The sequence below is a fragment of the Arvicanthis niloticus genome, chromosome 27, assembly GCF_011762505.2.
Source record: "Arvicanthis niloticus isolate mArvNil1 chromosome 27, mArvNil1.pat.X, whole genome shotgun sequence".
Taxonomy (NCBI): domain Eukaryota; kingdom Metazoa; phylum Chordata; class Mammalia; order Rodentia; family Muridae; genus Arvicanthis; species Arvicanthis niloticus.
In genome coordinates, this window is record NC_133435.1 from 19,503,556 (window position 1) to 19,517,752 (window position 14,197).

General features: G+C 47.0%; 1 protein-coding gene and 1 long non-coding RNA gene across 6 annotated transcripts in view; one reads left to right on the top strand and one right to left on the bottom strand.

Annotated features, from left to right (window-relative positions):
- Nudt9 (nudix hydrolase 9) overlaps positions 1 to 14,197 on the bottom strand; it is a 34,402-nt gene that overhangs the window by 16,456 nt on the left and 3,749 nt on the right. Inside the window, exons 2-5 of one of the 5 annotated variants that reach the window (XR_013107809.1) lie at positions 9,803 to 9,877; positions 2,365 to 2,417; positions 1,684 to 1,844; positions 1,344 to 1,516 (exon numbers count right to left, since the gene is read on the bottom strand). Coding sequence is in view for 1 of the 5 variants with exons in the window: in XM_076926323.1 (XP_076782438.1) it covers positions 1,036 to 1,142 (107 nt within the window). In the remaining 4 variants the exon portion in view is untranslated. Of the gene's footprint in view, positions 1 to 1,035; positions 1,845 to 2,364; positions 2,418 to 9,802; positions 9,878 to 14,197 lie in introns of those variants that run through there. The other 4 variants (XR_013107811.1, XM_076926324.1, XM_076926325.1 and 1 more) reach the window with 4 other exon arrangements.
- Positions 5,817 to 13,599, top strand: LOC143439776 (uncharacterized). Its single transcript, XR_013107812.1, has 3 exons — positions 5,817 to 6,266; positions 9,721 to 9,911; positions 12,409 to 13,599. It is a non-coding gene; the product is annotated as an uncharacterized LOC143439776 (long non-coding RNA).

Consider the following 14,197-nt stretch of genomic DNA (forward strand, 5'->3'; position numbering starts at 1 on the left):
CTCAGCAGGCACTCAATACATACTTGTTAACTTAGCTTTGGGCTTTTCTTTGGAATCTGCAGTTTCGGTTCTGGATATACCTACCACTTTAAGAGTTCCTTTCCCTATCGCACCAAAAAATCTGGGTTAGGGTTGGGACCAAGCAGCTTTACACTGTTCTGGTAACAATCAACAAAAATACCATTAGTGACTTCCAGAGAACTGGAAGTTCTTCCCTCCACAAACCCCACTAAAGGTGGTGTATAAAAGGAAGTTCATTCACACCAGCAGAGAGAGGACACTCTGGTTGAGGGGTTTTAAACATTGTCAGGAAGGCAGAAAACGGATGGAAGGAACCATGGGGCCTACACACCACAGCAGACGTAATTCTGTTTTCAAAAAGGTGAAGATGATGTCACTCCTGTTAGGGGAGCCCACAGAAATTCCAAATTCTGTCTCACACGCCGACCAAAGAATCAGGGAACTGAAGCTTGCTGAGTTTGCCTCTTGGATAAAGGCAAGTTTGAGGCATGGGTGTAAGGAAGACATGTGTTTTAAGGAAGACACTGCTACAGACACTGGTGTCGGAGAACTTAATAGAACCAGGCTTACAAACTTTCCGAGTCACTAGGAAATAAAGTTGTGGCCACCTAACACAGGCGAGAAGGAAAAGAGTGAGGTTCCCAGTTCCGAGGCACTTGCTCACACACTTAATTTCCAGTCTATCCTAAAACCAATAGTCAGCGCCTTCCAGCGCACAGAAAGCACTGCTACTCAGAGTAACAGTATATATGTTTCCATCATATGGATTCAGTATCACCTCTAGCACGGGGCGACACATCATAAATGCTCAGTAAACTCTGGTGATCCATGAATTAACGTTGGCACCTTATCTAGAAGGGCAAATTTAAAAGTCAGACATCGAGAAGGGTCCTTGCTATTGGTTTTCTAAAATCCAGTACGCCGGCACAGCCTACATAACCTTTGGGAAAGGAAGGAAAGATCGCAGGTCCACCCGAGGTCTGGGAGCCGCAGCCCGTCCTAGAAACGGGGTACCTGGATGCGGGGACGGCGCGGCAGCCCGAGGACCGGACAGTAACAGACGCGAGGGCTACCGAGAGCGACACGGTGGCTACCGCCTGCCCCAGGGAGCGGCCGGCCATCGGCGCCTGGCGCGCGGCGGGAGAGGGGTCAGAGCTGGCCGGCCTCGCCCGGAGACCCGCCGAGAGCCCCGAACCTGCAGACAACAGGCACTAGGACCCGGCCGCGCTTCCCCAGCGCGGGACGCCAGTGGCCCGCAGCGCCCGCAGCCCCACGACGTACCCGACGCGCGACAGCGCTTTACGGCGACGCCGCAAACCAACCTGTCTGCCCGGCCTCTCCGTCTGCGCAGGCGCACCGAAGTGTTGAGCCGCGCCGCGGAACGCGGAGACCGAGAACGTTGAAGCGGAGCGGAAGGAGGGTCAGGGATGTAATGTGACCGACGCTGAGACCACGTGTTTCCAGGAGAGGAAGGCCGTGCGGAGTCACGTGACCACTGCGAGGTTTGAGAAGACGTAGAATGAGACACGGTGGTTTGGTTTCCAGAAGTATATTAACTTGTTTTTCGAAACTCGCCCGCGTACTGGGGCTTCCCGCTGGTCACGTGATCGTGCCAATCATGTGACCGCTCGCCCCTGGAACCCATAAGGAAGGACCCCCAACCCTGGAACGCAGCCTGGGTTCCCCAGAGCCCCCTTCACGGTGCTGTCCGCGGTGGTAGTATCTCTGATAAGTCTGTTGTCCAAAAGACAGCCGGCCTCAGTGTCCCACTCTTGAAGCCCCAAGCCAAAACTTCGAGACAAGCTGTGAAATTGGCTCGCGGTCTGGATAACAAATAACGAACGAAGGACTAAAGTTAGCCTAGGTTGAAAGTGGTAAAGCCAGGCGTGCATAGCGGCGTGCACTCCAGCTTTCATTCGATCACTTGTTGATGAGACAAATTCTATGTTTTAAGTCTATCATCAACTTTGGCCTTTCGAAACACACCGTAAGGCGTTGGCCCATTAAAGCCAGATCGATCAAATACTAACTGTATCCTGAAATCTGCACTCTTGGGATGGGACAGCAAGAAGAAACGACTCTGCAGTAACACTTTAGGGTGTTGGCTTCGTGTCTATACTACACCCATTTAAGTGCCCACTTAGAAAATCTAAAAGTATGATAAATTTCCTCCCCACCCCCAGCACAAACCTGGTTACAGATAGTTAGGCCCCTGGAGCAAAGTACAGATTAAGTGTATTTTCTTTCTCTGCACTTTGGGGCGTATTTCTACCACCACACACAGTTTCCTGGAGATGTGGTAGACATATCTTTCAGGTGTGAGTACTCAGAAAGATAAATCACCTTGGGCTCCAGTCCCTTCCAGAGATGGCTGTCTTCAGCTTGATCCACTGCTCCTGTCATAAGAGACATGTTTTTTCTCCTCTGAACAAGTAACAATTAAGAACCCAAATATCCCAGTCACAGTCAGTACACACACAAACACCTAACATCCTGCAGCACTGTTCCCCGGCCCTCAAAATCAATCTCAATGTCTCTCAATATCTCTATCTCTATCTCTCCTCCCTCTCCCTCTCCCTCTCCCTCTCTCCCTCTCTCCCTCTCTCCCTCTCTCCCTCTCTCCTCTCTCCCTCTCCCTCTCCCCCCCTTCCTCTCCCTCTCCCCCCTCTCCTCCCCCCTCTCCTCCCCCCTCTCCTCCCCCCTCTCCTCCTCCCCCTCTCTCCTCCCCCTCTCTCCTCCTCCCCCTCTCTCCTCCCCCTCTCTCCTCCCCCTCTCTCCTCCCCCTCTCTCCCCCCCTCTCTCCCCCCCTCTCTCCTCCCCCTCTCTCCTCCCCCTCTCTCCCCCTCCTCTCTTCCCCTCCTCTCTCCTCCCCCTCTCTCCTCCCCCTCTCTCCTCCCCCCTCTCCTCCCCCCTCTCCCCCCCTCTCCTCCCCCCCTCTCCTCTCCCCCTCTCTCCTCCCCCCTCTCTCCTCCCCCTCTCTCCTCCCCCCTCTCTCCTCCCCCCTCTCCTCCCCCTCTCTCCCCCTCTCTCCCCCTCCCTCCCCCTCCCCCTCTCCCTCTCCCTCCCCCTCCCCCTCTCCCCTCCGCCTCTCCCTCTCCCCCTCCCCCTCCCTGTCTCCCTCCCCCTCCCCCTCTCTCCCTCTCTCTCTCCCTCTCTCCCTCTCTCTCTCTGTCTCTCCCCCTCCTCTCCCCCTCTCCTCCCCCCTCCCCTCCTCTCCCCCTCTCCTCCCCCCCTCCCCTCCTCTCCCCCTCTCCTCCCCTCCTCTCCTCCCCCCTCCCCTCCTCTTCCCCCTCCCCCCTCTCTCCCTCTCCTCCCCCTCTCCTCCCTCCCCCTCTCCCCCTCCCTCCTTCCCCCTCTCCCCCTCCCTCCCTCCCTCTCTCTCCCTCCCCCTCTCTCCCTCTCCCCCCCCTCTCTCCCTCTCCCTCCCCTCTCTCCCTCTCCCTCCCCCTCTCTCCCTCTCCCTCCCCCCCTTTCCTCTCCCTCTCCCTCCCCCTCTCTCCCTCTCCCTCCCCCCTCTCCCCCTCTCCTTCCCCCTCTCCCCCCTTTCCCCCTCTCCCCCTAGCCCCTCTCCCCCTTTCCCCCCTCCCCCTCTCCCCCCTCTCTCCCTCTCTCTCTCTCTGTCTCTCTTTTTAATGAAAATAGAGTCCAGTTTATAATGTAGGTTTTCTTAAGGCAGCAGTTGTTAGCATTCTGTCTAAACACCCCAGTGTTACCTGGCAACAGTCAGATATGCTCCTCCCCACAGTTACCTGGCTATTGCCAAGTAGGCCTGGCCCACTATAAAAGGGGCTGCTTGCCCTCTCTGATCTGATCTCTTGCCTTCTTGGTTCCCCTCTCTGTCCCCTCACCCCCACCCCCTTCCCTTCCTAGTGTCTCCACATGCTCATGACCGTTCTCCTCTCTCCCTCCCTCCCTCCCTCCCTCCCCCTTTCTCTGCCTCTACTACCCTCTTAACTTTCCTCCCATGCCCTGAATAAACTCTATTCTATACTATACGGTTATGTGGCTGGTCCCTCAGGGAAGGGATGCCTCGGCAGGGCCTACTGAGACATCCCCTTCCCCCATACCTCACCATGCACCCATAGAACATATTCTTTACATCTTTATCTTCTTATAAGCACATCGGCAGTATCCAATAAAATCTTACCTTGTGACTTTAACTAGATCCCTTACACAGGCTTATCTTTTTTAAGATTTATTTCCTTTTATGTGTATAGGGGTTTTGCCTGAATATCTGTGTACCCCAGGTCTTTAGTGCCTACATAGTCCAGAAGAGGACTTGGATTCCTCAGGACTGGGATTACAGGTGACTGTGTACCACCATATAGGTGCTAGAAATTGAACCCCGGTCCTCTGGAAGAGAAGCAAGCTAGTGCTCTTAACTGCTGAGCCATCTCTGTAGCCCAGGCATTATTTACCTTTGGCAGCATTTTCAAATAGCATTTTTCTTACAGTATTGTTGACATAAAAAAGCATAGTTCTCACTGCAAAGGGTCTTAGTTTCTTCTGAAGCAAAATATGAATTCCTCTGTCCCCAGGAACACAGATTTAGATTACCCCAAATACCATGTTCCTAGGTGGTAACAATTTTATTAAGTTTCAATAACAATAGAACAAAATCCTAAATTAAGACACTTTAAATACATGAATGGAAACACCAGGTAAGCCTGGGTTACAGCAAATTAGTGAGATCTCTGATAAAGGCCTCAGATGTTATCTGGTCTTTGGGATAGAGTCTGTTTATGCATTAAAATGGGATTTATATATCAGTCACAAGGAAGGCAATAAATAGCTATTTAGATAGATAACCCAAGATAACTGGACTCTAGACCTGCAACATTTCAACTTTCCACAGTCATTGATTCCTAATCAGTTAACCAGCCCTATAAAAAATTAATGTAGTTGTGGCTTTTTTGTAGGAACATCAGTTCAATGTGCATTTGAAAGCAGATCCTAGTAGCTTATGAATGTAATTCCAATTCTCAGGAAGCTGGGGCAGAAGGATCAGAAGTTCAAAGACAGCCTGGCTACATACAAAACCGTGTCTTTAAAAAAAAAAAAATGTATTTAAAAAATTAAATACCAAATGGCATGGTGGTGCACACCCTTAATTCTAGCACTCCAGGGGTAGAGACAGATTATCTCTGCAAGTTTGAAGCCAGCCTGGTCTACATAGAAAGTTCCAGAACATGGAGAGCTACATAGAGAGACCCTGTATCATAAAGCGCTGCTCCCTACTAGAGGGGAATGAATAATAAGCAAGTAGTAACATGAGACTAGGAGCTGTGCTCAGTGGCTGGGCATGTAGTTAAGTTACGAGCATGCTTCCTCATCGTGCACACAGCCCTGGAGATGCCTGGCGGTCATCTTACAATCCTCACTCAGGAGACAGGATCAAACTCAAGATCATCCCTGACCACATAGCACGATCCAGAGGCTAAGCTGCCTCAAGAAAGGAGAAGGGAAGAGGAAGGAGGGGCTGGAGGGAAAGGGCGGGTGAGGGGTGAGGGAGGCCCTATGAAGGGATAGATAATCTCCTGTTGGGGAAAGTTACTGAGAAAGAAGTCACTTTCCACTGTAAAAGAAGTGTTAAGCTTTCCCAAGACTGTAATGGTTGGCAGAGATGAAGGACATGAAGCTGCTAGTCACTGGACAAGCTGGGAGAAGAACAGTCCATGTAAGAGGGACTGTGGATGTAAGTCATCCACTCTTGTTCCGAGCCCCTCTGTGTCCCCTTCGCCCGCGAAAGAGACATGTGAGGTAGTATTCGGGTGGTTACCACAGCCAGGCTTTATTCTTGTATCAGCAGAAGCGGAAAGACCCAAAGCCCGGAAAAGGCACTGCTATATGTACCCTAGAGTGGCGTGTTCACTTCTGATTGGCTGTTCACTCATTACCCATAATACGCCCCGGGATGGGCAGTGACTTTGGCGCGCTTTTGCCTTTTGCACCTGCGCAGTTAGTTGTTTACTAGTGGGAGCACAGGATGCCCGAGCCATCTTGTAATGGCGAATGCTATCACGCTCACGAGGCTCCTAACACACTCTGGAGTAGGAAAGAGCTTGCCTGCTAACGAGAGGAAGGTGGACACAGTGACACATTGTAAGCGGGGGTTACTCTGCAGAGGCTGAGAGAGAAGTCTAAGTGGACGTCAACAACTGCTTCCCAGCTGTGGTTCCTGTGGAAAACACCTACAGTAAAATGAAATCTTTCCTACACTCCCTGCTGCTAAGGGGCGCTCTGTGGTCAGTGATTAAGGTGTAAAGTTTGCTGTGTGGGTCTTGTGAGAACTTGCTGTATCCCTGGTGAGAGAGAGGGTCTGACTTGTTTCACAAATATTTTATATGTTCATGCTTCTCCCTGCTGGGAAGGGGGCAGCTTGCCTAAAAAGGGAGCAGCTATCTGACTACCCTGTCAGAAACTGTGCCAAGTAGGTTATAAGAAGGAAATTGAGACTTTAATGGGTCCTGGAATATTTGTCTCAAGCCTAGACAACCTGCCAGAAGAACAGAGGAACAAAATTACTATTTGGCTAAATCGTGGTTGTGTGTGTGTGTGTGTGTGTGTGTGTGTGTATTTGTGTGTATTTGTATTTTATTCTGACATGAGAGTGTAACATTTAGTGAAGTTTTTCCAGATCCCCATGCTGTAAAAGCCATTAAGACCCTACAGATTTAGTCTTCACAAAATAGAGAACAGCTGGGAGTGGTAGTGTTGCTTTTATTCCCAGCAGAGGCAGGCAGATCTGGGTTCAAGGCCAGCTAGGTCTAGGCCAGTTAGAGCTACATAGTGAGATACAGTCAAAAAGAAAAGAAGCTGAAAATGGACAGACAGAAATTGTCATGGTGGGGCTGAGTACCAGGTAGTCAGCTTTCCATGATCTCCGTGAGATGCAGGAACTTACAGGAAGGTTCAGTTTGGCACATGGTTTCCCATGACTGTTGGCCCTGTTGCTTTTGGGCTTGTGCCCAGGCAGCACACTGTGTGCAGAGTCCAATCAAGCTGTTTATGGCTAGGATGTGAGAGAAGAAGGGACTGGGACCAAGGTTCTAATACCCCTTGAAGGGCAATGGCCAAACCATCTTCCATAAGCCTGCCTCCACGGTCTCTCAGTAGCAGTGCAGTCTGGGAACCAGGCTTGAACATGGGCCTTCTGGGGAATGGTGACAGCTTTCTTGGTACGTCACTTACTCTCACTTCCCCTCTGCCATCATCTCCGAGGTCAGAGGCTTCCCTCTCTGCCCCATAGTGAACACTTTCCTCGTGCCACCTGTGCTCTTTAGCTTCACCCCCACAGGTTCTGCTTTTTGGTGAGTTCATGGTCAAGGAAAGAATTTTTTAAACTTTCCCTTAACAAAGTTTGGCTTTCAAGATTAATCCTGTGCTAGAAACTTGAAAATCCCATTTAACAGTCAAGCCTTTGTTCTAATTCATATCTTTCTTTTTCTCTGAAACACTGCAACTATTATTTCAATGGATAGAGTGTATCTGGCAATAAGATACAAGAATATTTTAAAAACATATCTACAATATTTCAAAAAATTACTCCAGCGGTATTTTTCATTTTGATCACGCAATTTGAGCAAACTGTTTAAACTCCCTGTGTCTACTTCTTTGCCTGTAAAATGAGGAGCTATGATGGTCAGCACAGTGGAACTGCAAGAACTAAGCATAACAGGTCATACACGCCTAACAACTATCCTAGCACCCATGCTTCTCAGGCACTTACAATATCGTCTCTACAGACAGCCATGCCTCATTCTCTAGGGCATCTGCTGTGCTTTTCCCTGGGAGCCTGGGGGGAGCCGGAAGGAAGGAGACAGACTCAGCACCAAGTTGTATGTTAGCTATCTTGTCCAGGTTCATATGACAGATATAATAGTTTGAAAGGGCTGTGGTATCCATTTTCTTTCATAACCATAACAAATTGGTAATCTGAATCAGAAATTTATTATCTCACAGTTCTAAAAGTCAGAAATTGGTTTCACCATTCCAAATTCAAGATGGCAGCAGTACTTCACTCTCAGGAAGCTCTACAGGAAAATCTATGCTTACCTTCTCAACTCTCTAGGTCCTTGTAACTACTAGCATTCCATTGCTTGTGGTCACATCACTCCAGTTCCTGCTGTTGTAGTCAACTGCCTTCTGCCTTTTCTGTCCTGGCAATCCAGGATAAGAAGCTGATCTCAACATCTTTAATCACACCCATGAAAGCCATATCAGTTAATACTTACAGGTTCTGGGAATTTGAACCTAGTACATTTGGGGATAGTGTTTGAGCTTACTATACCATGATTCAAATTTAGATCTGAATAACGATAAGCTTCTATTCCTAACCAAATATGTGTGTGCTCGCTATTAAACACTTGGTTTCTATAAGCACTGTAGCACACAGTGTGGATGTAAACTAAGTAAAATCAATCACACTAGTTGATCAGGCTGCCCCTACAAACCAGTGGGTTAGTGAGGGGATAGATAGTGGTTTAAAAAGAAAATAATAATCACACAAATAAAAATCAAGCCTCAAGCATAACATATGTCCTGACTGGAGAGTTGTGTTGTTCTGCAGAGGGATGATGAGAGAGCTGTCATGGCTGGGAAGGTTCACTCTAAGAAGGAATATCGACATGAGACCTTAAGGAAGGGTAAAGGTCACTGGACATAAAGCAGAGAAAAAGAAAAGCCTTGAACCTCTGGTGCTGCAGAAGATGCAGCACATTAAGTGCTTGGAAAATCGAGTTCCCTCTTTCCCTCTGTTCCTTAAAGAATCTGCTAGGACATTGCTGGAGAAAGGGCTGGAGTTAAGAGAACAGGTCCCTTTTCTGGAGGAGCTGGGTGCAGTTCCCCATGGTCATAGCACCCCGTGGTCATAGACAGCTGTCTCTACCTCCACTCTGGAGGGATCCTAAGACACCTTCTGACCTCCTAGGGCACCAAACAGGCACATGGTGCACAGACATACATACAGGCAAAGCATCCATACATAAAAATAAATAATAAAAGTGCTACTAATAAAAAAGAATCTACTAGGACTGCCTCCCCCGGAGTCTTCCTGATCAATACAGTGTCCCTGTAGAGTACCCTCCCCAGGGTCTTCCTAATCAATACAGTGTCCCTGTAGAGTACCCTTCCCCAGGGTCTTCCTGATCAATACAGTGTGCCTGTAGAGTACCCTCCCCCAGAGTCTTCCTGATCAATACAGTGTGCCCTCCCCATGTATTTTTCTAACCTGCATTGCAGCACACCATGCAACATTGTCTCCAGCATTCATAATTGAGTAGAATAAATTTTAATAAATATTTACTATTTGTTGCCCAAGCAATGCAGAAACCAAAAAGCAAATTGTTAGTCTCCCATGCCAAGAAACAAGCATTTTGTCAGTTACATGGCATTCTAAGATGGACCATATCAGGGGTGTTCAGAGAGCCCAAGAAACACTCTGCCATTAAACAAATGAACAGCCTTGGTTCTATCTCAGAGTCATTGTTGGGCAAGACAGACTTGTTCAAGGACAGTGTTTAAGGTGTGTTGCTATGTGCTGCAAGAAAGATTTCAGGAAATGTACTTTTGTAGTTGAAAATAAGTACTTTTCAAGGTTTTTAATCAACATTTCTTACATGAAAGAAATAAACTTCTTTAAGAAGCTAGTTGGAAACAGTTATGCATGAATTTTATTTTTAATAATTTTGTTCCCTGTAGTGTGTATTCCACAAGGAAACTCCCATCAATACATTAAGATCAACTAAAAACTACATCCTGAAGCCAGGCATGGAGCATGTACCTGTATTTCCAGCAGCCAGGAGTCTGAAGCAGGATGATGATGATATTGAAGGCAGCTGGGTCTGAGCAGCAAGACCTATTTCAAAAAGACTGGGATCACTTGAGTTACTGTGAGTATACACAGTTAAATGGAGCTGTAAGGCATGTATAGTATATAACCCATGTGAATATCCAAGAATTGCCCTTGAGGACTTCTGTTTGCTAATGTAAGCCATTAGCAAATCCTTATTGCTCCAGTTCATTTTCACTCTGTCCACCTCAGTCACTATTCAAACCATCGGCCTTTTCTTGCTCTCCTGTGATCATTTCTACTTGTCTTCTATGATTCCTCTCCCAGAAACCAATTTCCTACACTGGTCTCAGAGTGCTGGGTTTTTCTTACCTGAAGTCAGATCCACATAATTCCATTATTTAGAATTTTTTAGTGGGTCTGTCTCTCTCTGCCCACTCTTTAAATAGTATGTCAACAAGTACATGCAGTACCTATGGAAGCCAGAAGAGGACAGCAAATCCCCTGGAACTAGAGTTGTAAGTCACCATAAGGGATCTGGGAAACAGCTGAGCCATCTTTCCAGACCGCCCCACCCCCACCCCACCCCACTCCTGCCTTAATGATGCACTTAGAATTCAGATAGAAGCCTGTAAAATGCTTGCCACATGACCCTGATAACCTGAGTTCAATCTCCAAAACCTATGTAAAGGTGGAAGGAAACCAGTTGCACAGAAGGAAAACAGTTCCACATGTGCACAGCAGTGCACACACACACACACACACACACACACACACACTCTTTTCTTTTAAATGAAATCAAATTACCACAGCTTGTAAGGTTGTGCATACTCTAGCCTCAGCTTTTACCACAGCTTGTAAGGTTGTGCATACTCTAGCCTCGGCTTTTACCACAGCTTGTAAGGTTGTGCATACTCTAGCCTCAGCTTTTACCACAGCTTGTAAGGTTGTGCATACTCTAGCCTCGGCTTTTACCACAGCTTGTAAGGTTGTGCATACTCTAGCCTCTGCTTAGTTTTAGAACTTTACTTTATGACACTCTCCTCCTTGGTCACTGTGTCAGCTAAGTTCTCTTATCACATCTTTTATCCAGTCATTGCCGCCACAATCAGTTTTGCTCAGGTCTAAACTTACAACACACCAAACTCACCTGGACAATATATCTATCTGCCATAGGGCTTTTCTGATGTCTAGGTTGTAAGATGCACCCACAAGGACCCAATATGATTATACTAGAGACCATCTGCCCTCCTGGAAAGCGCAAAGTGACACTCCATGAACAGGCCATTGAGCAATGGAGAGCAAGAACCTGTAAATGAATTCCCTTCCACCGTTCAGAGAGTGGTTTCTTTCCCAGAGTTAATGGTGAATGTCACTAGCTTCTGGCTGCTGGCTGCTGGCTGCTGGACACTACAGGAAACAGGCGGCCTCAAAAGCCTGCAGAGAGAAGTCAAGATCAGGAATTCTTTTCTTTCTTTCTTTCCCTCATTTTTGTTTGTTTTGTTGTTGGTGGTTGGGGTTTTCTTTGTTTTGTTTTTCCTCTAATAACACAGCAGTGAAGGCTTAACTAGCAGAGAAAAGAGATCTAAAGGAATCAGGTGTTTTTATAAGTCATGTAGAGAAGGGAGGCTCTGGACTGGAAAGCACTAAGTAGGCAACATAAAAGCAAGGAACAAAATCCAGAAAAGAAATGTGAGCGTGGGCAGGTGGCTTGCTGCACAAGCTGAGAACAGGAACTCAGGTTAACTCCTGCATAAAACTGGGTAGACACTCTGGCCCACCTGTAATCACAGTGCATATGGGGCAGAGACAGAGGATCCCCGGGGCAGGCTAGTTAACTAACTAGCTGAATTGGGAAGCTCAGATTCAGTGAGAGAGCCTACCTTAGTAAATAAAGTAGAGAGAGATCAGTCAAGGAAAATACTACTGGCCTCTACACACACACACACACACACACACACACACACCCCATACATGTACCATACCACACATGCACACGTCACACATGCACATCACATCACACATACATTACATCACCCAAGTAGGCAAAAATAAATGTAGAAGCAAAATATAACTGCAGACATGCTACTGACCTGGTGAGATGCTGCCATGTAATTGTGCTTCCTTCTGCTAGAGGAGCAAAAAGGACTTCAAAATGACCAGCACCACAGAGGCAAGGTGAGCATAAATGCCACAAAGGGCAACGAGCCCAAAGGAGAATCATTGCCAACCCACAGAGAACCATGACCATGACGCTAAAAGATTCCTAAGACATATTTGGGTATAACTTGAATTAAAGAGGTAAAGAAAGGAAGTGGGGGTGGAGAGACTTGCCAACAGAAGCCACCGTAGATAATCATGACCTTTTGCCCAGTTTGTCACTTTGAACTTTGATCCAGAGTCACTGACCAAAGGAGAGTGCTATACTGACACCACAAAAATACAGCTAACATATTCCTCTAGTCCTTTCCCAAACATGTGTGTGACTCTTCAACAGAGCGTTGTATACAAGGCTAAGGGAACAGCCAGGCTTTATGAGGGTTCCTATTAGACGCAGTGTTTGCTCTAATACTCTCATGCTGTGATGTCTCTTCTAGAAATTCACCCACACTAAGTGGAACATGGAATCCTGGCTGCATTCAAGGCACAGCGGATCCTTTGGCTCTTTGAGCCCACCCTATAGTTATCACTGGGATACCTGAGCACGGGAAGGCCAAGTAGATCAGAGGCAACCTCACAGTGCTGCAAAGAACAGCACCACTATCAAGAGATTCTGTGGCGTGGGGGCCATCTTCATTGGAATCTCTCCTCAGTCCCACTTGCCAAGTCAGAGGCGTGCGGTGGGTGCTAGCAGACAGACTCTCAGAGAACTAATCGGACAGGAGCTCCAGTCTTAGCAGCTCTTCCACACTGGTACCAATCTTACTGCAGCTTCGGCACTCAGTGTATAACACTGACCTGGTGCACACTTTCCTTCCAGTCATTTTAAGGAGTAAAATGATTTTTTAAAGTGGTTTTCTTTCACAAATGGCAGACCCACATTCCCTGTGACCCTTTCAACTCTTCCACCAATAGCGCTCACAGGGACCTAACACTCTTCTGGCTCACTATGTTGATAACATCAAACTGCAGGGATCCAGTGGTCAGCAAACATCTTGTAATCTGGATGTGCTAATGAGACATACAGGTACCAGAGAAAGGAGATTAAACCTCACTGGAATCCAAACATCTGTCACATCTATGAAGTGTGTAGATGCCCAACACTCTGAGGTGTCATTGAAGGTAAGATGCACGTTGTTGCTCTTTCTGTCATGTCCTACTGAGAACAGGTGACAGCGTGGCCTCTTTGGGTTTTGAATATCATATATATAGATGACCACTAGGAAAATGGTTTTGCCATATTTATTATCTCAAAACATTTTTACTTTTGAATAAGACCCAGAGGAACACAGTGTTCTAGATCAAGCCAGCCTGTGCTGAAGGATGTGATTTTGCCCCAGAACCTCATCTGTGAAGGGGATAAGAGACGGAATGGCATCTTCTTCCAGTGGAGAGTCAAGAGCAGGAGGTCCTGGGACTCTGGAGCACAACTCTAAGTGTTACTGCTCAGATACCATTCGGAACCAAGTCCAGGCCTGTTCCACAGCCCTGGTGGATTACCAGTCACCAACCGTAGGAAATCAAGTGCCTATGGTCCATCAAGTTATTAAAATAACATTTAGTACCCAGTGAAGGATTCTACAAATGTTCTTCAGAATTCTGCAAGATCAGTAAACATTTTCTCTTCCAATGCTTTTTGGTCAATGTTTTATCATAGCAGCAGAAAGTCAAACTTGGACCCCAGCCCTCCCTTCCCACAACGGCAGTGTGTGTACCTTCAATCCTGCCTCTGAGAGTCACATTTTTCTGTTTTTTTTTTTTTTTTTTAAACTTTCTTTTTTCTCAAATAATCTTTTTATCAGTTCACTGGCCCTCAAATGTTAGATACTAGAATGTAAAGTATATCTTTTCTGTCAACAAAGCCCTTGGGCTCTGAGAAAAGATTGTTTTTCAAGGACAGAAAATCAGTTGCTGTTTAAAACCCAACTCTATCTCCAGATGGTCCCTTCTTCAGTTTCTGTCCCATACTTTGTCTCCATATTTGCTCCCTTGAGTATTTTGTTACTCCTTCAAAGTAGGACCAAGCCATCCACACTTGGTCTTCCTCCTTCATTGAGCTTCATGTAGTCTGTGAGTTGAATCTTGGTTATTTCAAGCTTTTGGGCTAATATCCACTTATCAGTGAGTAAATACCATGTGTTTTCTTTTGTGATTGGGTTACCTCACTCAGGATGATATTTTGTAGTTCCATCCATTTACCTAAGAATTTCTCAAATTCATTATTTT